General features: G+C 45.1%; 1 protein-coding gene across 8 annotated transcripts; it reads right to left on the bottom strand.

Annotated features, from left to right (window-relative positions):
* Positions 1-7,989: 7,989 nt before the first annotated feature.
* On the bottom strand, positions 7,990-18,557 carry ZNF3 (zinc finger protein 3). Of its 8 annotated transcripts, none has more exons than XM_086691989.1 (6): positions 18,420-18,557; positions 17,008-17,120; positions 14,131-14,264; positions 12,768-12,859; positions 12,341-12,467; positions 7,990-10,718 (listed from the first exon to the last, which is right to left on the bottom strand). In XM_086691989.1, the coding sequence occupies exons 3-6, from the start codon at positions 14,183-14,185 to the stop codon at positions 9,649-9,651; spliced, it is 1,344 nt and encodes a 447-aa protein (XP_086548115.1). In that variant the 5' UTR covers positions 14,186-14,264; positions 17,008-17,120; positions 18,420-18,557; the 3' UTR covers positions 7,990-9,648. The 8 variants fall into 8 exon arrangements, with proteins under 8 accessions (XP_086548115.1, XP_086548118.1, XP_086548116.1 ...); XM_086691992.1 differs by having other exon boundaries at positions 14,131-14,229; XM_086691990.1 differs by having other exon boundaries at positions 17,008-17,123; positions 18,420-18,541.
* Positions 18,558-25,699: the final 7,142 nt, after the last annotated feature.

Here is a 25,699-nt window from a genome sequence, read left to right as displayed (position 1 = left end):
AATTATGCCACCAGCTTTCCTGGTTCTCCAGCTTCTAGGGGAGAATATCATGGCACAGCTGGGCCTCCACGATCACATGAGCCAATCTCCATCATAAATATCCTCTTCTGTCTCTCTCTATATATCCTATTATTTCTGTCTTTCTGGAGAGCCCTGACTACTACAGACACCAAAAGCATAAGGAACCAAAAGAAAGATGGATAAATGAGACATCACCAAAATTAAAAACGTTTGTGCTTCAAAGGCCACCATCAAGAAAGTGAAAGGAGAGGGGAGCCTGGGTGGCTCAGTGGGTGAGCATCCAACTTCAGCTTAGGTCATGATCTCACGGTTGGTGGGTTCAGGCCCCACATCCAGCTCTGCATCAGGCTCTGTGCTGACAGCTTGGAGCCTGGAGCCTGGAGCCTACTTTGGATTCTGTGTCTCCCTCTCTTTCTCTTCCCCTCACCCACTTGTGCTCTCTCTCTCTCTTGCTCTTAAAAATAAATAAACATTCAAAATAAAGTGAAAGGAGAGCCTACATAATGGTAGAAAATTTTTATAAATCAGGCATAGATGATCAGTTTTACATCTAGAATATATCATACAACTCAATAATAAAAAGACAACAAATTAAAAGATGGACAAAGGGTCTGAACAAACATTTCTCCAAAAAAGATCTAAACATGGACCACAAGGACATGGAAAGATGCTTGCCATCACTGGCTGTCAGAGAAATGCAAATCACAACCACAGTGAGGCCGCTTCACACCCAGTAGAACAGCCATAATAAAAAGGATAGTAACAAGTGTGTTGAGGATAGAGAAATCAGAAGCCTATACACAGCTGGTGAGAATGCAAAGTGGGGCAACCACTTGGGAAGACAGTCTGGCATTCCCTCAAAAGATTAAATAAAGCATTTGACCCAGAAATTCCCATCCTAAGTATATACCCAAGAGAAACAAAAACATATGTCCACACAAAAATGTGCACACGATGTTCACAGCAATGTTATTCCTAATAGCCCCAAAGTGGAAACAACCCAAATGGCCACCAGTGGAGGAAAGAATAAACACACTGTGGTCCATGCGTACAGTGGAAGGCTGCTCAGCTATTGAAAAGGATGAAGTACAGATTCGCGCTGCAACATACGTGAATGAAACCTGACATCGCCATGCTCAGCGAAAGAAGCCAGACACAAAAGGCCATACATTGTGTGATAACAGTTCCATTTACGTGATGTGTCCAAAAGAGGCAAATCCAGAGAGACACACAGACTGGAAGTTGCCAGGGACTGAGGGACTGAGGGGTATGGGGGTGACTGCCAAAGGGTATGGCGTCTCTTTTTGGGATGATGAAAATGTTCTCAAATGGATTATGGTAATGCTGCACAGCTCTGAATACTAAAAGTCACTGAATTGTGTATTTCACATGGGTGAACTGTATGGTGTATGAATGATAATAAAGTTGTTATTTTAAAAACACACACACAAAGAAACCCAAGCAAGCAAGCAGTTACCTCGGGAACATAAGGCATGCAGAGCCTTTGCCAAAAGGCCAGAGTTGGTGGAGCAGGCGAGGACTCACGCTAAGGAACACCCTGGGTGTCTACACAAGCCGCTTCTTAGTAGAGGCTGCACGTGGGGGTCAGATGTGGCTTGACGTGAAAAGATCCACACCAACAGTTATCCTTGTAACTACAATTAAGGGTAGCGAAATTTTCTATCAGAATTTCAACTGGACTAGGGATTAAGGATTCTGTACGAAAAAAAAACCCTTCACATCTGATGATCTGGCTTTTAGAATGCAACCCTTCCTAGATTGCAATGCCCTTGCTGTTCCTGGAATGGGACAAGAACATTCCTCTCCAAGGAGCCAGCGCAATAGCTGTTCCTCCCACTGAGAATGCTTTCGCTCCATATTAACATACTAGGATTTTAGCAGTCAGGGAAGGAAGGAAGGACATTGCAAACAGAGGGAACAGCACCAGCAAAGGCAGGATGCTGGAGAGTAAGTGGCACACTTGAGAGAGAAGATGCTGTGTGGGTCCTGGGAAGAATGGAAGGATGGGAGGGTCACTGGCTTTGAATGCCAGGTCATGGAGTAGGTGATGGAAATCCATGACGGGACACCAGGACAGTTCCTGAACAGGCGCGAGACATGAAGAATCACGTGCAGCTGCCGTGGTAAGGTCTCTCTGTGGTGTAATTAGAGCACATAAGTATTATTAAGAAATTATATTTTCAAGGGCACGTGGGGGTAGCTTAGTCGGTTAACAGTCCAACTTCGGCTCAGGTCGTGATCTCACAGTTGGTGAGTTTCAAGCCCTGCGTCAGGCTCTGTGCTGACACCTCAGAGCCTGGAGCCTGCTTTGAATTCTGGGTCTCCCTCTCTCTCTGCCCCTCCCCCCACCTCAAAAATAAATTTAAAAAACTTTTTTAAATTATATTTTCAAGACAGGTGATGTAACTAGCTTGAAAAGTGTTTTGTTTTGGTTCGGTTTGGTTCGGCTTGGGTCATTTGTTACTATTTATCTGTTTTGATTCTGATGGTACATCAGCTTCTTCCCACAGAAGAGACAACCTAAACTTTCTTTTCACTGGCACTTTTCATCCCGGCGTCTGCCCTGTGATGAAGCAGACAGGAGTGCAGGGAGGGGTGACGGTGGCATTTCCTGTTTCTGGCTAAATAGTTCTGTCCTAACGATTCCTACCTGCCCACAGTGTTAAGTCTTGCACCACGCAGAGGAACTCTAGAGGAATATGATGGAGTCTTGAGGGAAAGAGAAATGGTTCTCTGTTTCACCTATCCACGTTCCTAATTTAGCTTTAATGCCATTTCCTTGATGAAGCCTTTTGTGACGGCTCTGTGCCTCGCATCTCCCCAAGCAGAACACAAGCCATCGTTCTTTGAATGCCTCCATTTCATTTGTAGAGATAGTACAGCAGTGTAATTAAGAGCCCAAGCTCTGGAGCCAGACTGCTGGGGTCCAAATCCCTGCTCCACTACTTATTAGCTCTGTAGCATCGGGCAAATTACTTAACCGCTCTGGACCTTGGTTTTGTCATCTGCAAAATAGGGGTAGTAATAGCCTAGCAGCGTCTATGATTGCTGTGAAGACCACACACACGGGCATGGAGGTCAGAGGTCAGTAAAGATGAGGTACACGGTCACTGTACCGCTCCTGGCGTCTGACTCTGTTTTGTTTTATCCATGCAGGCTTCCTGTCTCCCAGGCGACCCGAGTCCCGTTCAGTGTGGGAACCACGCTTCTTTCACCATCGTGTCCCCTTCAGTAATGACAGAACTGCTGCTGAAGAGCTCCAGGGACTGGTGGGAGGAGAGGGGCCTTGCAAGAGGGCTGGGGGTTCCCTCCGGCGGTCTGGGGGGAGTGATAAGGAGATGAAGCCCCGGCTGTGGGCTCGACGCCTTTGTACCTCGCTGTGCCTGAGGGGCTCCCCTCCCTTCCTCCTTTCCTGAAGAAAGGGGACAGAAATGGGGGCAATAATAGTACCTACCTCATGGAATTGTGATGAGGGTTAGATTAGGCAACATAGAAAGCGTTTAGAACAATATGCCTGACGCAGCGTAAGCGCTCAGTGATGTTCCTTCTTACTACTTTCTTTTTCTTCATACTTTTTTCTGATTAAGAAAGCAATGCTTATTTGTGGTAAAGTGTGAAAAGGTAGGGAAAAACTCACCACAGTGAGGGAGTCAGATATATGAACAGATAATAAGAGACGAGGAATAAGTGCAATCAGGAAAGTGAGCGCGAGATGATGCAGAGGCAGCTCAGAGGAAATGAACTCGGTGGGGGCAGAAGGGGACAAGCATAATTTCTGGAAAAGCTCCACAGAAAAGGTAAGCTTACGAGGAGGCTTTCAAAGATGAACAAGAGTTTGTTAGGTGGACAAGGAGGGGAGGGCGTTCAGGAGGAGGGAACAGCATGTGCAAAGGCACGGAGGCATGAAACAGCACGTGTGCTCCTGTAACTGTGGTTTTGCATGGCTCCAGTGTACAGTATGTGGGGGTTGGGAGAGTAAGAGGTGTGCTACGAGGCAGGGTGGGGAAGTAGGCAGGGCTAGGAAATGAAAAGTCCTGCCCCTCAATAGAGTTTGGACGTGGACCTAAGGAATGAGAAGGGGCCACTGAAAGGTTCAGAGGGGGCGTCATATACACACTTAGCATTTTAGAGAGCTCATGTAGAGGTGCCAAGAATGGATCGGAGAGCAAGGCTTTGGAAGCAAAGACACTTCTGTAATGCTAGGGCCAGAGTCCCAGAACGAGTTAAGGACAGCCCAGGCCAACACAGGAGTCAAGGGTGAGCAACACAGGATGGGCTAGATATTGCCTGACAACTGTAGGGGTGAGGAGTTGCAGAGAAACACTGCATCCAGAACAATTCCCAGGTTTCTGGCTTAGCTGACTGGGAAGTGGATGATGGCAGCAACCAAAGTAGGAAATACACAAAGAAAAATTTGCTTGTGGAGAGAAACCACTCTGGTGACCAGCTTTATCTTTGTATGTAAAAAAATCATCCATGTAGTTTTCTTAAGTAAGCGCTACACCCAAGGTGGGGTCGAACCTATGACCTGAGATCAAGAGTCACACGCTCTAACTACTGAGCTGGCTCTAACACTGCCCCTAGTCCGTATAATTTTTTATTCATTTGAAAATCTTCAGTTCTTCATTACTGGCATATTTAAAACAATGCAGCTGACTGGGCTCTATTTTTCTTTTTCTGAAGTACAAAACATTTTTCTTCTCCACCACTGCTTTGTGATTCATACTTCTGTCAGCCGGCATGTTCAGGTAAAACCAGGGTTTTTTCCCTTACTTGGAAACTTACCACGTAATATCCTTTCTCGGAACTATTTGAGTTGGATCTCAAGAACAGATATGACTTGGGATGGGTGAGAGGCATTAGGAATGAAAATGCTTTTGCTATGGCAGATAATGTCCTTGGAAATCTTGCCCATCCCTCTCATTTCACAGATGAGAGGCAAAACCAGAAGCTAACCATGGAAGGCAGAAACGTACAAGGAGGCAGAATTCAGCTCAAATTAACTTCCAGCAAGTAGAATGCTCAACAGGAGAACTTGCCTCCTTTTGCTGGGTATTACAGTGAGTCCTCATCCTGAAGACAGTAGAGAATGGATGGTCGTCAGTCAGGCACTAAGGCAGGAGGTTGAAAATGGTTTCTTCTTTTTAAAGTTTATTTATTTTGAGAGGCAGACAGAGTGAGCAGGGAAAAGGCAGAGGGAAAGGGAGAGTCCCAAGCTCCGTACTGTCAGTGCAGAGCCCTGTGTGGGTCTCCATCCCACCAACCACGAGATCATGACCAGAGCCGGAATCAACAGTCGGCCGCTTAACTAAGCCACCCAGGCCCCCCTGAAGATGGTTTCTAAGGCCCTCTTGGACTGATTTTTATTGATTGTGAGAAGCCAGAGCAGAACAGGGGGAACACTGTGTGAGCAAACCCATGGGCATAAATGTAAGGTGTGGAGGGGGCCCTGTTATATTACCACTATTTGATGTGACAAAAATTCTTTGCTTCACCAAAGCAAACTCAGGGTCCTGAACCTTCTCCTGGGCCCATCTGCGCATTTCCTTGTAAAATCTAGTTCTAGCAAGAACCCTGTGAAGTCAGGATGAGTCCCTCATCCTCCACCATCACCCCAGGGTGGGGGACCTACTCACCCGGACCCATCTTCAGCAAGAATCCAGTTAGGGGTCAGTTTATCCAAAACCCCTCTTGCTCCCCCTTATGTATATTTTTTTCTCTTAGGAATTTTCTATTCACGGACTACCCTCCTTCCCCACCATCCTTTGGTTGGTTATGAATTCCCACCTGACCAGCAGTATTCAGACATTAGCCCAGTTCTATGGAGAGGCCTCTGTTCCCCTACTGCAAGAGTACTGAATAATAAAAAATATTTTTATTGCCCTACTGACCAGCACTTTTTTACAAATCTGGTTTTTAGATGTGTGAAGAGAAGACATGCAGAGACCAGCTCAAGGAAAGCCTGGGCTACGCGGCTAAGGATTTCGCATTTTATTCTCTAAGAAGGGAGAAGATACTGAAACTTTTTGATAAAGGAGTGACAAGATAGGTGTAGTGTTTTAGGGAAACTGAGAGCAAATAAAGATAATAATCCCTTTAGGAGACCATATACTCCAGGGGAGGAGTAATAAGGACCTGAACCCTGAGCTTAGCAGCAATGGAAACAAAGACGACTATGAAAGAGATGTAGAACTGTAAGGGACAAGACAAGGCCATCACTTGGGTGAGGGAGGCTTCCTCTTCACACGCCTCCCCACTCACCACACAGCCGTCCGGGACACGTGGTCCAGCTTCTCACTAAGTAGAGCAACCCAGGGTCTTCCATTCTTGGGTCTCCTTGTCCTACCTCACCCAGCAAGTTCACTGGTTTCCTCATCTGTACAATGGGGTTACTATGAACATCTGCTTCACACACAGGCTGTGACGATGACCTGGCTTAATCATCTGAAAACCACTGGAAAAGGGCCAGGCGGAGTATATGCCATATGCCAGCTACTATTACTACCATCACTTGGAAATCCCACCTCTCCCACGACCTCAATTCTGAAGCCTTCCCCAGTCCATGCTTACTGAACCTGCCCAGGACTTGATACAATTCAGATGTAGGAAGATGAGAAGAACCAAAGAAACCTCTGATCTAACTGAGTTTACAGAAATCTTAAGAGGGGGCAGTTTATGGGAAAGATGTATCTGGTTTGAAACTTGTAACGTGAAACTTTTAGAGGTCCAAATATAAATGCCCTGCAGTCTGCTGGAGACCCAAGACTGGAACTTGGGAGGGACTAGAATCACAGGTGCAAACTTAAAACTTATTCACATAGAGAGAATAGTTGAGACCACAGGAGTAAGTGGGTTCCAAGGGTAATGGTGTAGAAGAGACAAAATGGCATGATGACCAAACATTCCTTTGAGTACTCAGGGAGTGAGAAAAGAGGAATCATTATGGGAAATAGGGATAATCAGGAGACTCAGATGAATAAAATGTTATGGCAACTTCAAAGATATTTAAAAAGGGGCGTCTGGGTGGCTCAGTTGGTTTTAAGCATCCAACTTCAGCTCAGGTTATGGTCTCACAGTTTGTGAGTTCCAGCCCCACATCAGGCTCTGTGCTGACAGCTCAGAGCCTGGAGCCTGCTTCAGACTGTCTCCCTCTCTCCATGCCCCTTCCCTGCTCACGTTCTGTCTCTCTCTCTCAAAAATGAACATTAAAAAAAAAAAAAAAGATACTTAAAAAATATGGACACCTGAGTGGCTCAGTCAGTTGAGCATCTGACTTTGATTCAGGTCATGATTTCACGGTTTGTGGGTTCAGGCCCCACTGGGCTTTGTGCTAACAGCATGGGGCATGCTTCAAATTGTCTCCCACTTTCCCTGCTCCTGCTCTCAAACATTAAAAAAATAATAATTTTTAAAAAGATATTTAAAAAATAAACCCAATTTCATGCAGTGGTCCAGATCAGTCCCAGGTCTGAGATGCCCTGAAGGAGGGAGTCATGAGGTCTTTGCGTGGCAGGGGAGTTCAGCGTGTGGGCAGAGCAGTGGTTGATCATGTGCAGGGACTATTCATCAGCTAGCAGCTCTGCCTGTTCAAGGGTCTTTTCCAGAGCTCCGCAATAGGAATCTCCACGTAAGTGAACATGCTTGGCCCACCCCAAACCGTCCAGCCTGGAACCTCTTCTCTAAAACATACAATGTTTTACAAGATCTTGCTCAACTTTATCTCTTCCCAGAAATTTTCTCTTTTCCATTACTGGTTCATCCTCTTCAGTGTATATGTTTAGGCTCCATCCTCAGAAATTATTTTATAGGTCTGACTTGGGGGGCTCGGAAACCTACATTACTAATAAGCAGCCTAATGATTCTAATATGGATAGTTCATGGTCTACACTTTGAGGAAGAAAATCAACCTGCAAGTACGTGGTGACTGTCAAAGAAGAGCCAAAAGAATGAGTTTCATTATAGCTTTAAGAAATTAAAAATATATTAGGTGATCACAATATATGCTCCCAAGTTTTTTAGAGGCCAGTTCCAGACACTTCCTCATCTTTTGCATAAGACTTTCATTTCAACCTTTCTTCTCGTGACTAGAACACCCTCCCACCAAGCGCCCAAACAAGAAGTCTACATATGCCCATTGCTACCCAACAATGTACACACTTGTCAGGGGCCCCACACCCAGTAACACCTTTCCAGTTTTGGTTGCTGGTCTTAAGAGCACACGGCACACAAAATCCAACGTGTGGGTATGAGATGGGAGCAGCTGTGTAAATGGGAGTCTGTGGCAGTACCTGGAGTCTTGAGATAAAGAGGTCATGTGTTTGTGACTGAAAGAAAAATAGTTGTCTGTAAAAAATTTTCAAGATTCATCTTTAAAGATTCCAGTTATAGTCACTGTTTCCTATTTTAACTGAAATAAATTTGTGCTCCTGCACAAAAACACACTCAATCTCTCCTTCTAAGAAACTATTCTGTTTAATAGTGCACTTCATTTATGCTACAGGATGAGCAGGATTGGGAAGACAGAACCAAAGATCATCCCTTCAGCTGGGAAACTCGGGAGCTCCATCCTAACCCAGCAACGCGGCCGTCAGGCCAGAGACTCCCTTCTCTGGGCTTTGCTTTTTCTTTGCATTCATACTTGGCTGCTGAAGTCAGAAGTGGGGTCAGGAGGGATCTGGCAGCTGGGGCCAGGTGTCATAGGTCACAGGGGACAGAGGGCAGGGCAAGCTGGCTGAGTGAGCTCCATAAAAGCATTCCTAGTAACTGGGGGTTTGGATTAAATCACTTTCCAACACAGGAGTGGGGAGAGGAACGGGGAGAGAGCAGGAGGGAAACCAGGCCAATGCCAAACGCTTCTGCTCCTCTCCGTTAGACTTACTGGTATTCAGATGGATTTCGCAGCCATATCTATCACAGGGGGGAAGTACAAGTTCTCCAACAAAACTGCCTGCCTTGCTGCTCTTGCAAACCTGGGCTTGCTGCTCCAAGAGCCCTGCAAAATAGTTACCACAGAAAACCTCTTGGGGTTCCCCCCCCCCAATAAAATAACACATCCCTCAGCACCAAGTTTTTCCATAATTAATGAAGTCATGAGACAACAAAAAAATAGCACATTCCTTATCAAAACTTAAAGCTGGATTAGGAACAGTGGCTTTGAAATACAGCCTCCATTTCCCCTTCTTATCAAATAGGACTCAGAACATTCTTTCCACTGCCTTCTGTGCTGACTATACTGACTCCGACTACAGGAATCCTTGGAATTTTATTCCTACTGTGCTTCCATTCCCCACCTTGGAAAGAAAGGCTCCTCTGGTGTGAAAGAAATGGTCTAGTGCAAACTCCCTTCCAGAATGGAAGGTGATAAGTCCCAGAGCCTCCCTCTCATTCGCAGCACTTAACCTGCCGCTCGCCACCTGGTGTCATTCTTGGGGAAACAGACTAGGTAGCTTCATCACTGTGCCAGGAGGATTTGCCCAATTTGCCCCATTCTCTAAAGTGAAAGGGTTGAGTCGGAAGGGATACATTCTAAGTTATTCATACTCATATAGTAAGGCAGGAGCTCTTTAGACTCAGAGGAAGTGAGGAAAACAGGTGTGTGGCTGTCTTTCATGTAGACTCTCGGATATTTAATTCAGCAGTAACTCTGAGAGAATTTTTGCTCATTCCCATCACATTCAAAGGCTTCTCTCCAGTGTGAATTCTCTGATGGCGAACAAGGGCTGAGCTATACCTAAAGGCTTTCCCACACTCACTACATTCATAGGGATTCTCCCCTGTGTGGATTCTTTGATGCTGAATAAGGCCTGAACTATAGGTAAACTTTCCTCCACATTCCATACATTCATAGGGCTTCTCTCCAGTGTGGATTCTCTGGTGCTGATAGAGGTGTGAGCTCTGGCTGAAGGCCTTCCCACACTCGTTACATTCATAGGGCTTCTCTCCAGTGTGGATTCTCTGGTGATGGATGAGGGTGGAGCTCCTGCTAAAAGCCTTCCCGCATTCATTGCAAGCATACGGTTTCTCTCCAGTGTGGATTCTCTGATGATGAGTGAGGGTAGAGCTCCAGCTAAAGGTTTTCCCACATTCGTTACATTCATAGGGCTTCTCCCCGGTATGGATCCTCCGATGCAGAATGAGGGCAGAGCTACAACTAAAGGTCTTCCCACAATCATTACATTCGTAAGGTTTCTCTCCGGTGTGGATTCTCTGATGCTGAATAAGGTGTGAGCTCTGGCTGAAGGCCTTCCCACACTCACTACATTCGTAGGGTTTCTCCCCCGTGTGGATTCTCTGATGTTGAATAAGGTCTGAAGTTCTATTAAAGCTCTTGCTACATTCATCACACTTATGGGGTCTGTCTCCCATAGGAAGTCTCTGATGCGAAATGAGGTTAGGACTCACAGTGAAGCTGTTCCCAAAATCATTATATTTCTCACTTCTCTCTCCTGCAGGGCTTAGCTTTTCCTCAACTGTCACTTGACCAAAATCTTCTATCTTCCTATTCAATCTTTCTCCAGAGGAGTTCCCCATTTGCCTCTTTAGACTGACTTTTTGTTCATAGGCTTCTTCAAACTTAAGACCCTGAGAAATATCCTTTTGGAATCTTCCCAACAGCACCCCACGTGATCCTGTATCTTCAGAAATTTCTTGATCGTGCTCAGTTCTGGTCTCACCATCTGGCACAATACAAAATACAAACATCACTTGTCCCTTGTGGAAGAAAGAATCAAAACCAGAGGGCAGGATAATTACGAGAAGAATGTTCATAGGGCTAAAAGCACATGCCTCTTACCTGCGTGCAGACCTGCCCAGGCTGGGGGCAGCCGAGGCATGCTAAGATAATTGCCTTGAGGAAACAGTGAAGGAGAAAGGCAGGAAGCAAAATCAAAGCAAAAAGAGTTAGAAGTAAGGAGAAGGCTGGAGATGGGAAGAGAGGGAGACAGACCAGGCAAAGGCAGGGAACCAAAAACAGAAGAGAAAGGACATGCTGTTCAATGAAGTGACAAAGTCCCCACAGAGGTCAGAGACTGCAAATACAAGTGGGGAGATGGTGGCTTTCAGAAGATAGGGGAGAACAAATACAAGCAAGCAAGCACAGAAGGCTGATGGGAAACAGCAGCAGAGCAGGAAGAAGCGACAAGGGGGAGGCCACACATGCCAAACCCATGGAAACAGGCAAGATAGAGTTCAGTCCATCTCTGGGCCCTAGGCCTAGGAGGCTGTGCTAGGATGTAAGGATTTGACTCATTTGACTTCTCAGTTTTCACTACTTTGGGGTTTTCAAAGGGAGTTGCAGGGACAGAGGATAAATGAGAAGGATTTAGATAGTCAGCATTTTTACTCTGTCAATGTTTTAAAAAGTAAAGACAGCACAATGAACGTCAGCAACAGAAACAGCTGTTTCTTCCTCATCTGAATAGGCACCTCTCAGGACCTCCTTGTTCTCAGCTCCCTTCAAACCCAGGACTCTCGACTCTTCCTCTCAATGCAGCCCAAAGATTGTGTCAAAATCCAGAAATGGAAATCCCGCCGTGGGGGAAAACATGGGATAAGGTCATGTCAAGCAGTCCCAGGGCTCAATTCCAGACCCAAGGCTTGCAGGGGCCTGAAAGGAAATGTACAGGGGTCTCCAGCGAGAGTCAGGGAGACCCCCTGGCACCGCCCAGAGAATGTTCTCACTGGAAGCGAATGACAGACAAGGAATTCAGTCCACAGACTAAAGGTAAAAGAAGCCAGCTGCTCCCCGAAACAAGCAGAGATCTCTACCAGAGCTGCTGCACTTGGCCCTGAACAAAGCAACAGATCCCCCAAGGTAGTACAACAGAGAAGAGAAGGAGAGTTCCAGATGTGCCCTTGGGCACAGAGCAGGGCCTCCACGTTTAGGGATCCCAACAGGCTAATCTTCTGGAAAAGGCTCTCAAATATACATTAAGAATCACAGGGAGAAAAGCACCAGATTTAGAGCCAAAAGACTAGGTTCAAGTCCTGCTACTTGCCAGCTACACATAAAGCACACGTAAAGCACTGAAGACCTCTGACTTCTCTTTCCTCGCCTGTAACATGAGGAGACTACCAGCGGCCTCCATCACTGTGTTACTGAGAGGTAGAGAAAATGTATACAAAACCTCTTTACAAACTCCAACTTACTACACAAACAGGAGTTACTATCATGATTGTTGTTAGAACTTTCTAAGATTAAGTCAATCCTTAGCTGATCATTTTGTGATTCGACTATTACTACCAAACAAGGAAACAGAAAAATGCCACGGGACTTTTACTGAGAAAGCAAACTCCTTACCCAGCGAGAACACATTTCCATAATTCTCCAGCATCACATCCCTATAGAGGTCCCTCTGAGCAGGCTCCAAACGCTTCCACTCCTTTCGGATGAAGTACACAGCTACATCCTCAAATGTCACCAGCTCCTGAAACAACACGGTCTTGCATGCAATTTCAGGGTGAGGGATGGGACTGGCAGCACCAAATAAATAAATAAGTAAGTAAGTAAGTAAGTAACGGGATGAGGCCGAATGATGCGTATCTACGAGGTGGGGCGGGGGGAGGAGGTTATGGTGCAGGAAGAGAGGACTCCGTTATTCAGCAGGAAAGGACCATGTCCCTGATACAGTGAATCACGGTTTAGGGCACCAAATGGATGTCACTGCACAAACGTTTCCACAAAATGGGAAGGAAAAAAAAGAAGGATAAAGGAAACCACAGCTCACCTGGGACTTGGCCTTTAGCAGTGCAGCTGCCAACATCTCATCCCCCAGGCTGTCCTTGTCAGAATACGCAGGAACTTTTGAGGAAGGAAGAGCTGAAAGACAATAAAAGGGTCTGTGAGTGAAGTCATCTGCTCTCTGGCCTCCGAACCCACAGTAAACTCATGGGGTCCTGGAACAATCTAGGGCCCACTCCCTCTTACACATCTAAGTTTCATTCCCCAGTGGCTGTGAAAGGTGCTTACACAGGCACATTCAGTGCGCGTCCCTCCTCCAGAGGAGGGATGTCCAAAGCCCTGTTGATGCTGCTCTCCATCTGCCCCAGGTCCCTTCCTTTCTGTCCAGTCGCTGCTTCTCAGGGAAGCAGGCCCAGTCCTCCATTAGTGATCAGCACCTTCTTGTCCTTTCTCCCAAGCTTGGATAGAAACGTAAACATTCCTGCTCACGTCCCTTCCACCCCTCTCCACATTTCTCAACTCAAACTCATGCATGAAGGTCTCTTAGACAAGAGGAAACCAGTAGCCTGACTGAACAGATGATGCCCATTATTCTTTCTCTTCATCCCCAAGATCAAATCTAAATACTACATGTTTCCTGTTTCTGTGCTTGATCATGTATCTTCTTCTGTAATTCTATTTTTTTTTTTTTTTTTTGTAAGTAGGCTTCACGCTCAGTGCAGAGCCCAATACGGAGCTTGAACTCACGACCCTGAAATCAAGACCTCAGCTGAGATCAAGAGTCGGATGCTTAACTGACCGAGCTAGCCAGGTGCCTCTTCTTTAATCCTTAAGTTAACATATTTGCCCCTTAGAGACTCTAAACCCCTAGAGACACTGGATTGTGTACAATAACCTACAGAGTTCCTTACGTGTTTCTTCCTGATAAGCATACCCTTTAGGACTGTAATTGGCTCTAAGTCAGTGGCACAGTTGATGGAAGCAAAATACAAATACTTTAATGGCTTCTACTCATTTTATCCTTTTGCTTGTGACCTACAAAGCCAAGAGCCCCTCAAGTGCAAGCTCCTAAAGTACACAAACGAGGACTACGAAGTTGGCAGCTACCAAGCACCTAGAAGTCTGTGATTATAACGGTTTTCTTAATTCCTCATGAGGTACCAACAGCACTTCAAAAATGCCTGAGCTATAAAACCTGATAAGCTGTACATCATTATCGTCTTTAGTCAGCTTTCCCTCCAGACTATTAGCTACTGACTATCAGCTACCGACTATCAGCTACCGAAAGGGAAGGACTGTGTCTCCGCCACATGTAGATTCCAGTAGCTGGCCCAGCGCCTGGTGAATAAGAGATTCAGCGTGACTGGGGAATGTCTGAATGCAAGAATAAAAGAATCCCTGTTGCTTACCACTCTCAAGCAGGGGCTGAGGTTCCTGAGATACGCAATCAGCCTGAGTTTCCATCGGTAGGGCCAGAAGCTCTGGGTCTCTGGTCTACTATCTGCAGACTCAGCAGAAGGTTTTGAATGAGAATGCGGAAGCACTGCAGAAGCAAAGTTCAAGGCGCAATGGTTAAAAAAAAACAAAACAGATGAACAAAAAAAAAAAAAACCTCCTGGGAGCTAGTATTTCAGGTAGTCCCCAAGACTAGCAAGAGAAAAACACAGAAACTGGGACCAGCCTTCCAGATCCTGGTAAATACATACACCTGCTCCCTGTGATGAACCTGCACGGGCACCACAGAAAGGGCCCCATTCCTAGACAACATCCCACCTCTGGCTCCCACAATGTACTGAGTGATATTTGTAATGACAAAAGATGTGGAATACTGGTGTCAAATAATGACACTGACAGAATGAAACACTAAGCAACGACTGAAATAAAAAACAGAAGAAAATGAAAAAGTGTGCACACATATATTTACAAAACGTGTATGTATTGTATCAACTTTTAAGGATGTTTAGGATAGTGCATAAAGCTAAACATTTACAGATTCTTTTTCTTTCTTTCTTTCTTTCTTTCTTTCTATCTATCTATCTATCTATCTATCAAGAGAGGGAGGGAGGGAGGAAGGAGGGGAAAGGGGGAGAGAGAGAGAGGGAGGGAGGGAGGGAGAGAGGGAGGAGGGGAGAGGGGAAGAGAGTGAGGGAGAGGGAGGGAGGGGGGGAGAGAGAGGGAGGGAGGAAGAGAGGGAGAGGGGGAGAGAGAGAGAGAGGGAGGAGGGGAGAGGGGGAGAGAGAGAGCAAGAGAGAGGGAGGGAGAGGGAGGGAGAGGGAGGGGGAGGGAGAGGGAGAGAGAGAGGGAGGGAGGAGGAGAGAGGGGGAGAGGGAGAGAGAGAGGGAGGGAGGAGGAGAGAGGGGGAGAGGGGGAGAGGGGGAGAGGGGGAGAGAGAGCGAGCACGAGCAGGGGAGGGCAGAGAGAGTGAGACACAGAATCCAAAGCAGGTTCTGAGCTGTTAGCACGGAGCCTGATGCAGGGCTCAAACTTAGGAGCCGTGAGATCATGACCTGAGCAGAAATCAGATGCTTAACTGACTGAGCCACCCAGGCACCCCTCTGCAGATTTTTAAAAAAAAACCCTCACAGGGGCGCCTGGGTGGCACAGTCGGTTAAGTGGCCGACTTCAGCTCAGGTCACGATCTCACGGTCTGTGAGTTCGAGCCCCGCGTCAGGCTCTGGGCTGATGGCTCAGAGCCTGGAGCCTGTTTCCGATTCTGTGTCTCCCTCTCTCTCTGCCCCTCCCCCCGTTCATGCTCTGTCTCTCTGTCCCAGAAATAAATAAACGTTAAAAAAAAAAAAAAAAAAAAAACCCTCACAGACAGTAGGACTAGGAAAAAAAAATTTTACTTTATTAGGCTTCTGGCTATTGTACCAAATTTTGAGGATAAGGGGCCATGAAACAGCACCTAAATAGCAGAGATTGGAAAAACTTTTCATGAGTTTTCTGGCTCCCATTTAAAAAACCCTGGGGAAATAACACCTGATGCCCAGAAGTAGGGCAAACAGCTCAGATTAATCAAATAAGATAAATCCTTCCTCTCCTAAGATGGTTGTCTGCTTCCAGTCTCAGCCAAAGGCAGGATGCCACTGAGGGACAGGGGCTCCTTCTGTGGTCCTCGTGCAGTGTCATCACAGGGAGCAGGTGTATGTATACACCAGATCTGGAGGCCTGGTCCCCATCACCGAGAAGGCAGCAGCCAGCCTTCTTTCTATCTCCCCTTTCTCCTAATATATCTCCTTGGAGAAGAATCTAAATCCCTGACGCAGGGACCAATACTTTGTTAAGAAACATAAGCTTACTTATTACTCCCTGCTGATGTCCCACTGCTCAGTTGCTATGACCAGCAAAAGAGATCTGTTCTTTGTGGCTCGAGTGAATAAAATGAAACATCAGTATCTAGACCGAGGTTTGGATCTCAAGTGGAAGTTTCTACTGCCCTCTTGAATGCTGTGACAAGAACCAACAGACCCAGGAAAGGCGCAGCAGCTACCAGAGCTTCCTTGCACTTAGGCAAGAGAATAGGAAAAAAAAAAAACACCTGGATTTCATCTACCTCCCTCTTTACATATTTGTTCGTATAACAAACAACTGTTGAGTGTACTACGCTGCAAGGCACTACTGAAAGGAGTAAAAACACAGGAACGTAAGCGGTATCTGCTTCCTCATTATAGACCGCTGCATTCACAGAAGGCATAAAAAGGGGCGGGGCCCAGAGAGTCACTCAGAGCTCACAGAACTCTTGTCTTTGGGCACCAAGGAGGTACAGAATGCCCACCACCAAAGTCTTTACACAGAGAAAGGCACTGAATGAGGCACGGGCCAGGCCCAAGGGCAATCAAGGTGACACACCCTACTGCCACCAGAGCTCTCCTCGCTGGGTCCCTTCAACTCTGTCTCAGAGCCAGCCATCTTTTGTTCCTATCAACCAACTTTACAATTTCCAGGACTGTTTATAAGCAGACCCCTGCAACAAATCAGCTCTTAGTCCAAACTCTCTTTAAAGGAAAATCAGAGGCTCTGACTCCAGAGGAAAAAAAGTAAGCCTCCCTCCTCACAGCTGGGTTAACCAAAGCTGGAACTCAAAGGCATATTGTTGAGAACAAGTCCCCAGTGTCTGGATCAGTACACAGTGTTTCTCATGGGAAGAAAAATCTCCATTGTGCCCCCACAGCGTCAGGTCCAGGCCGGGCCCTTCCTTGCTCTGCTGCCAACACCTCTCCCTGAAGCTACTCCTGGGGACCGAGAAAGATGACCTGGCAGTGAGAACGAGTCATGAAAAGCTTTACCTGCTGGAATCTTTCCTTCCTTCTTTGGAGTTAGTTGCTAGAGTGGCAATTACCGGGAATTTGGAAGCCTCTGTTCAAGTTCCTGGGAATTCTAACTTTAGTTGATGCCAATGCTGCTGTGTGATGAAGGAAAAAAAAACTTTTTTAAATATTCATAAACTTCATTTCTACTCAAAGAAAAAAAAAAAAGACAGAGAGAGAACATATACTAATCAATACAATTAAGACTACAACTGGTACTTGGGTTGCACCCCTAGAGAGGTGAAAGGCAACTGAAATTTCTCCAGGTCAAACTTCCACCCAGTGTAAGAAATGGCTGCCTGGCTGGCTCAGTCAGTAAAGCATGCAACTCTTGATCTCAGGGTTGTGAGTTCAAACCCCACGAAAGAAAGGAAATAAAGAAAAGAAAGAAAAGACCTTCTCAAGTTCCCAATATTCTGACAGCTAACGTGCAAGAAACTCTCAAATTCAGCAGGGAGTCTGTTTCATGGCTGCACAGCTCAGCCATCAGAGGTCTTCGGCTAGAGCTGAAAATCTATCCCCTTGGACCTTCACCTCACAGAGGCCTAGTACCGTATGGAGCTTCAAGAATAGAATCTTTTCTTTCCAGGCAACTGTTGATCAAACACTTGTAAACCACACTGATGCCCACTCTCTACAAACTTCTCTTCTTGGGGATAAATACCTTTAGCTCCTCTCATTATTCCATAGATTTCAGGTTCATCATCCTGCTTATCCTCCCCTGGAGTCTACAAATGCCATTCAGAACGTAAACCATCCTTCTGCGTTCAATCCCACTTCAAAAGCCGATCAAATCAGGGATCTAACACAACTGAAAATGGGAGCCAGACACAGCTGTACCATTCCCCGTAAGAGACTCGATTTATTGAACGCCCGTAGGATTATTCCCGGGATCTCAGTTTGCACACTCTCCGCTCCTTCGCCCCATTCCAGACCAAGTTCTAAGTGCGAATACTTCGTTGAACTCCTCAGATCCTCAGACCCGTCTAAGTAAAAATAGACTTCCCCTGCCGCTGGCGCGAACAACCGCTTCAACAACAAATAAAAGCGTCTGGGAGAGTTACCAAGTTAGGGGCGCTGTCATCAGCTGTTCTAAAGAGAGGGACCCGTTTACAGCCATACTGGAACTTTTAAGTGCTCGAACTGGGCAAAGTCACAAAACCAGAACCGGAGCCCCTTTCCTCCCGTCCTGGCAGGGCCCCGTTTGGAGGAAGGAAGCCCCGGGGGAAGCGGAGTCCAGGACCGGCTGCGGGGGACGGAGTGGCGCGTCCCGGCGCCCTGCTCAGGGCGGGCCTGGGGGCCCCGCGGGCCACAGCGGCGCGGACACCACCCCCTTCCCCGGCTACCACAGTCTCCGTCTCACCGCGAGCCCCGCGGGCGGCCGGACTCACCCTGGGGGCAAGGACGGGAGATCTGGGGAGCCGGACACGGACCAGGCCGTGTCGGACCCTGTCACAGACCCACACACCGGGACAGAACAAAGAACGGAAGTTCTCTCTGTTTCGCTTCCGGGTCGGCGCTTTTCACCGCCCACGCTATCCCCCGTGGCCCCGCCGCGCCCACTTGTTCTCTCTAGGAACATGGGAGGTGTTCTCCTCTCGGTGGTTTGGCGCCCTCGCCCATACCGGCCCTGGCTTTCCGGCCCGCCGCCGCGCCCCCTGTTGGCTGGGCCAGGCGAAGAGCCGCGTACCTCGGCCTCTGAGCGCGTGCTCGGGTGCCGCTGACCCCCGAGCAGGCGGCGGGGGCGGCCGGGGTCCCCCACGAGCTGCCGAAGGCAGGGGCGAGCGCACCTTGCCCCAGCGACCGGGGTCCCGAGCCGACCCGCTGCAAAAAGCAAGACTTTCGAAGGATTCATCAATAGAAAAAAAAAAATCACTTTTATTTGAAATTCCCAAATAAACCAAGTTTATGCTTCAAAAACCAAGTTTTGTGTTTGTTTCATGTAAAAATGCCCCCTTTAAATTACTAAAATCTGAAGAAGCCATTGCAGCCCGTCAGAGAGTTACCGTAAAGACAAAACCTGCCCAAGTTGATGGGAGAGAAAAGTCGGGGAAGTTACCGATGGATGCATCCGAAGAAAACAAAACAGGCGAAGCCTCCCTGCAGGTACCAAATGTGTGAAATGCTTGAAGGAATGAGGGGGAGGCTTCCCGTTTCCCTCACTTTTATGCCCTCACTGGAGGATCCCTGTAAGTGTCCGGAATCAAATCCTTACAAAAATGAGACCTTGTGATATCCTGCTCAACGAGGGCCCTCCTGACTCCCCTTGTAGCCCTGCCTCCCATTTGATCCCAGCTTTCACTACATCCAGTATTTATGGTGCCCATGGTCAGCTCTGCGATTGCAACAGAACTTACTCTCCACTGACTTGCAGTCTAAGAGCCATAATTTAAATAACCAATTCCAGGAAAACATGATAAGTGCTAGGGAAAGGAGACTTTCCAGAAGTGTTGCAGGCCCTGGAAGGGAAGGGAGGTGCAACAGACAGAGGGAACAGCCAGGGCAAAAGGCCTGGAGGCAGGACAGAACAATGCACTAGTAACGCATATAACTTGTGCGTGGCCTGAGAAGGGTGGGGCCCATACCCAGTCCTTCTAGACCACAGTGAGATTTTGGGCAAATACTTGGCATATCCAAGCCACTCAGTAAACTCAATACCCACCCACACCCCCCACCAAAACAAAACAAACACACACAACCCCTGGTTTTTTTTGTTTGTTTTTTTTTTAATCTCTTCATTCTGTTTTCTTCCACTCCTAACCTCAGGGACAAGAAGTTCAAGAGCTATGGAAGGAGGCAGTGGCAAGCAGAACAGGGAAGGGTGGAAATAGAGGGAGTCTCTTCAAAATGGGATTGTTCTGTAAAAGGTCTCCTAATGCCAATCCAAGGGGAACAGCTCTTAGACTCCCAGCACCTTCAATGCAATCAGCTCTATTACTCTGGGGCTCAGAAGTCAATTTGTAATTTACGTGGGCATTTGCCCCAGAGCCCAGCCACTTGGGTAATTCTCAGCTAGTTCTCAAATGCCACACTCTTAATGATTATTCTTCTGAGTCCATGATCTCTATAGTGCCATGAATCACCTAAGGGACTCTCAAAGCAGTCCACCAAGGTGGGAAAGAAAGCTGAATTTTGTAAAGCTTTTACCTAAAACAAAGAGAAAAAATGGAGTAAAAAGGTAAGCCTTCCCAAAAGTCAATAGGAGGGCATGCACTAGTGGCCTCACTGGGGGGTTTCATGTCAGACTATACCAGTCTTCAGACAAGGATATGAGCAACCTGGCAGGTAGGTATGGGGGATGGAGAACACAAATATTCTCAGAGTGTGTGTAGACAGCTAGTTTTGAGAGATTCAATTTCCAGAGTCTTACATTTTTTTTTTTTAAACGTTTATTTATTTTTGAGAGAGAGAGAGACAGAGCATGAACAGGGGAGGGTCAGAGAGAGAGGGAGACACAGAATCGGAAACAGGCTCCAGGCTCTGAGCCATCAGCACAGAGCCTGACGCAGGGCTTGAACTCACGAACCGCAAGATCATGACCTGAGCCGAAGTCGGACGCTTAACCGACTGAGCCACCCAGGTGCCCCCAGAGTCTTACATTTTCTATCTGTACATCTTTAAAATTGCTCCCTTGGAAAACATCCCTATGGCCAGGGTGCCCTCCTTCACAGTCATCTTCCCTCCTGGTAGAAGATAGCTAGGCTTCTTTACCCCTAAATCTTACAGTGATGTATTGATCTGGGGTGTCAAACCTTTTGGGGTACCAAGCAAAAGGATTCACTTGAAATACTGCTGCCAGTAAGGATTAGGTGAACAAATCCTTTGTGATTCAAGTGGTTTCCTATTATTTCCTGTCTCAGACTATGAGTCTGGAGTTCTCTTGTCCAACAAGAAAGCGGGCGCAGAATTAAAGAGGCTAATGTCTATGGGGAGACAAGAGCCCTGAGTAAGGGTCCTTTCTCATATTTATTAGGATCTTGAAAGCTTAGATATGTGATGGACGTGCAGAAAGTAAAACAGTAATCATTAACTTGTGTGTGAGAGATAAAGGGTCTCAGGGACACACGTTGTTAGAGGTTAGGGTCAAAACATAACCTCTCGGTGCTACACAGATGGCCATTTCCTGCAGGCCCTGCATCTGGTTATCTGTCTTTTCTAAGGACTAAGATAAATGGAGCATGCTATCCTGAGAACCCTAAGTTACTCAAGATTCCATTATGGCCTGTATATCATTAGCTGTTCTCGGATGTTTTGGTCCTGTTAAGGCGGCTTTCCACCCTATGCCTTTTTAACCCATTTGTGTAAGCATAGAGAATTTTTAAACCTATTTCCCATAACTTCCCTCCAGTAAAAGGAGAGGACAAAACCATTTCTGTTGTAAATCACAGTGTGATTTTGCCATGTAAAATCAACACTGCTATAACTATATTCCTTTTGCCACTCATCTCCTCTATGTGGGCAGGATTTCCCAATATTTACGTCTATAAAAGCAAAAGTAGGGGGTGGTGCCTGGCTGGCTCAGTCTCTAGAGTATGCAACTCTGCATCTCTGGTTGTGCGGTTGTGCGTTCAAGCCCCATGCTGGTCTTTAAAAAAAAAAAAAAGCTTTAAAAAGGAAGAAAATTTTAAAAAGAAAAAGCAAAAGTGGGAATAGATTTAATACTTTATTCTAGTAGTAGGTAATGCCCATCTATTGAGAAAAGCAAGACAGTTCCCTCAATCTCAGTGAGGTAAATTCTAATAAACATAACTTCTTGTTTATTAATCATAGATCAGATTTGTTATATGTTTATATTTTTCTCAATTGTGAAGTAATAGTTATAATGATAACCCAAACCAGGAGAAAATTTTAAAGCCTTGCATTCATACAAAATCCAGTATTAATTAAATTTGTTTATATTTAATTTTTTGCAGCAAATTATGTTAATCAGTTATCAATAAAATACTGACCTTATTTCATCTACAATCCCACACATGCTCCTCCTGATTATTTTGAAGCAAACCCCAGACATGTTTATCTGTAAATATTTCGTTATAATTACCTATATAAGGACTCTTGGAAAAATAACTGATACCATTACCACATCTAAAATATTTAATAACTTTTAAAATATTATATATGGAGCCAGTGATCAAGTTTCCCTCATTGCCTCAAAATTTTTAATTTGTTATAATTCTGTTTGAATTGTGATCCAAATAAGGTCAATATTGAAATCAGATGATATGGATCTTAAGTTTCTTTTAATCTATGAATTCTCTTTTCATCTTATTTTTCTTCCTTGTGATTTAATAAAAAGGATGATTTATCCTGCAGTTTCCCACTGTCTGAAGTCACCTGTCTCCCTGCATTGTCCTATTACATGTTCTTCAGGCCCTTATATTTCCTATAAATTGGTGATTAGATCTATACCAGAGGCTAAAAGAGTTTAAATTTCTATACTTTAGTTTTATGGATTTTGAATACAATTTTAATTTTTTGTTTCAGTCAACTTTTGCATCTGCAATCAGAGGCATGAATATACATAAAAGACTTTATCTCACTATATATGGGGTGTATACTTCAGGTTTGTGCACTTGCTATTTGTATACTTCAATCAACAATAACAAAATAACTGTCCCCCATAAAGCCTCTTAAATATGCACCCAGGAAACACTTGAAAATACAATTTCTAATCTATTTAAAAATATTCCACTATTAGTGGCTGGAATTATTTTGTGGATCTGTCTACTTCTCATTATCGGTATTCCCTCTCCTCCAGCCCTCACCAGAGTCTCTGAGAGCAGGGACACTGACCGTCTCATCTGGCACGGTAATCCTCCAAAATCTAGAACTGCCTGACACTTAGCAGGTGTTCAACAACAACTGTGCAATAACTAACAAATAAGGAAGTAAATATTTATGGAATTCTTTGTTTCCTTCCAATATGCCCTCAAATATATATAAACTATGCCCCAGATATTGCATGAGACATTATTATTATATTAAAAATTATTTGTTGCTCACCTGAAACTCAAATTTAACAGGTCACCCTGCATTTAATCTGGCAACCCTATCTCCACTGAAACTGTACTTGTTGAAATCAAGGGGAGTGATATTTAGCTCACTTCCCTGAATTCGTTATACATGTGTTCACATTCTTCTTTGAGTTAATAGAATTCTGCAGCTCCCGCGGGAATAAGTAGGTACACTTCTTTCCCCTAATTCTTTAATTTGACAGGATCCTAAGAAATGTAACTTTAGTGACTTTGGGACTTTATGGGATCTTCCATTCTTTCATGTTAGTCAAACCATGAAGTTCTTAAGGAGACTTAAATTTGTATTTGCCTATTTTGCATGGCTTTGCCTAACTCAAGATTGAAACTTAGTCTTTTTGCTGTTTCCTTTGAGTCAGAAAATACTTCCTCATCGATTATTTTAAATTATTAATTTCTATCCTCATCAATATTGTAAAGTAGTCCATAATACCAATGTGTTTGAATAACAAGAATCAACAGAACTACTTCTCATTCTGGAAGAGATTCCAATGGCCATTCTTTTATTATTAGTTTTACTGTTTATTTTTGAGAGACACAGACAGACAGACAGAGACAGACAGACAGACAGAAGGTGAGTCAGGGAGGGGCAGAGAAGACGCACAGAATCCAAAGCAGGCTCCAGGCTGTCAGCACAGAGCCTGACGTGGGGCTTGAACTTATGACCTTGAGTTCATGACCTGAGGTGAAGTCAGACACATAACCAACTGACTGAGCCACCCAGGTGCCCCTCCAATGGCCATTCTTTTAGAATACTTGATACCAACTTTTTTATTTTTGTTAATCATTGTAGACTCTGGCTTTTTAGACTAAATATATGACAATCAACCTCAGCCAATATTCTCTTTGATGCTCAAATTGTCACTATTTTGGCCAATGTGAACTCATTTTAGGTTGATCCTTATGTCATTTCAATATAACCTCATTAAATATGAAAGCTTTTGGTACAACAAAATTGGCAGGCTCACCTTATTTTTCTCTTTGTAAAACTAGCTATTTCTCCAAGGAACACTGGTGCAGGGTTAAGGGAAAAGAAAAATATTCATCTCGGGGTTCCCGTTATTTCTGGGTAGTTGCTCATGGACAGAAATTTAAAAAGATAGGTATTAAATTTTTCTTATTGTGAAGAAATGAGTTAATATTCATACTGCCAATCCAGTTTTACTTAAATTCTTAATCCCACAACTATACTCCTTCCTTTACCTTTTACTGGAATACCATCTTCATTCTTTAAAAATGTTTGAGGGGCGCCTGGGTGGCGCAGTCGGTTAAGCGTCCGACTTCAGCCAGGTCACAATCTCGCGGTCCGGGAGTTCGAGCCCCGCGTCAGGCTCTGGGCTGATGGCTCAGAGCCTGGAGCCTGTTTCCGATTCTGTGTCTCCCTCTCTCTCTGCCCCTCCCCCGTTCATGCTCTGTCTCTCTCTGTCCCAAAAATAAATAAACGTTGAAAAAAAAAAATTAAAAAAAAAAAATGTTTGAGAGTGCAGGCACCTGTACACACACGCACAGTGAGCAGGGCAGGGGCAGAGAGAGAGGGACAAAGAGAGAAACTCAAGCAGGCTCCCCGCTATCAGTGCAGAGCCCCTGGGGCTCGATCCCGCTCATCTCGAGATCATGACCTGAGTGGAAATCAAGAGTTGGATGCTTAACCGACTGAGCCACTCAGGAGCCCCTAATTTGTTATTATTTAAATAAATGCCATTAAAAATAAAGTACTGGGAAAATACTATGAAAAGTATATATAAAAAATTTGAGGGGCACGTGGGTGGCTCAGTCGATTAAGCTTCTGACTCTTGATTTTGACTCAGGTCATGATCTCATGGTCATAGGACCAAGCCCTGTGTCAGGCTCTGTGCTGGGTGTGGAGCCTGATTGAGATTCTCTCTCTCCCTTTCTCTCTGCCCCTCCCCTGCTCGCACTTGCTATCAAAAAAATTTTTTTAGAAATATTCTAACACATGACAGAAAAGGTCCTAAGGTTTTTAACATATAAAGAGCTTTCATAAATCAAGAAGACAAAGACGAACAACTCAACAGAAACAAGACAAAGAATACAAGGAGACATTTCACAAAAAGAAAAGCAACTGGCCAATAAAGATAAGAAAAACACATGTTCACCATCACACATTTTAAAAATTAAAATGAGATATTTTCTATTAGCTTGGTATAAATTTAAAGTTTATATATATATACCTTTAACAAGTTATATATTTAAGGTACATAACATGGTAAATTTTGTGTATTTTACAACTTTAAAAAGTTGGAAAAAATGATTGAAATGTGTGTATTGGCTGATATCACAAATGTAGTATTAGAGTCAAAATTGGCTTATTCATCTAAAATCATGTTTTTGTATCATACACTTTATTAATTTTTTTTAATGTTTATTTATTTTTTTTTTCCAACGTTTTTTTTAATTTATTTTTTTATTTTTGGGACAGAGAGAGACAGAGCATGAACGGGGGAGGGGCAGAGAGAGAGGGAGACACAGAATCGGAAACAGGCTCCAGGCTCTGAGCCATCAACCCAGAGCCTGACGCGGGGCTCGAACTCCCGGACCGCGAGATCGTGACCTGGCTGAAGTCGGACGCTTAACCGACTGCGCCACCCAGGCGCCCCTATTTTTAAGAGAGCAATAGA

Source organism: Puma concolor, chromosome E3, assembly GCF_028749965.1.
Source record: "Puma concolor isolate L17-30 chromosome E3, mPumCon1.1.hap2, whole genome shotgun sequence".
NCBI lineage: Eukaryota > Metazoa > Chordata > Mammalia > Carnivora > Felidae > Puma > Puma concolor.
This window is presented reverse-complemented; position numbering and strand designations above follow the sequence as displayed.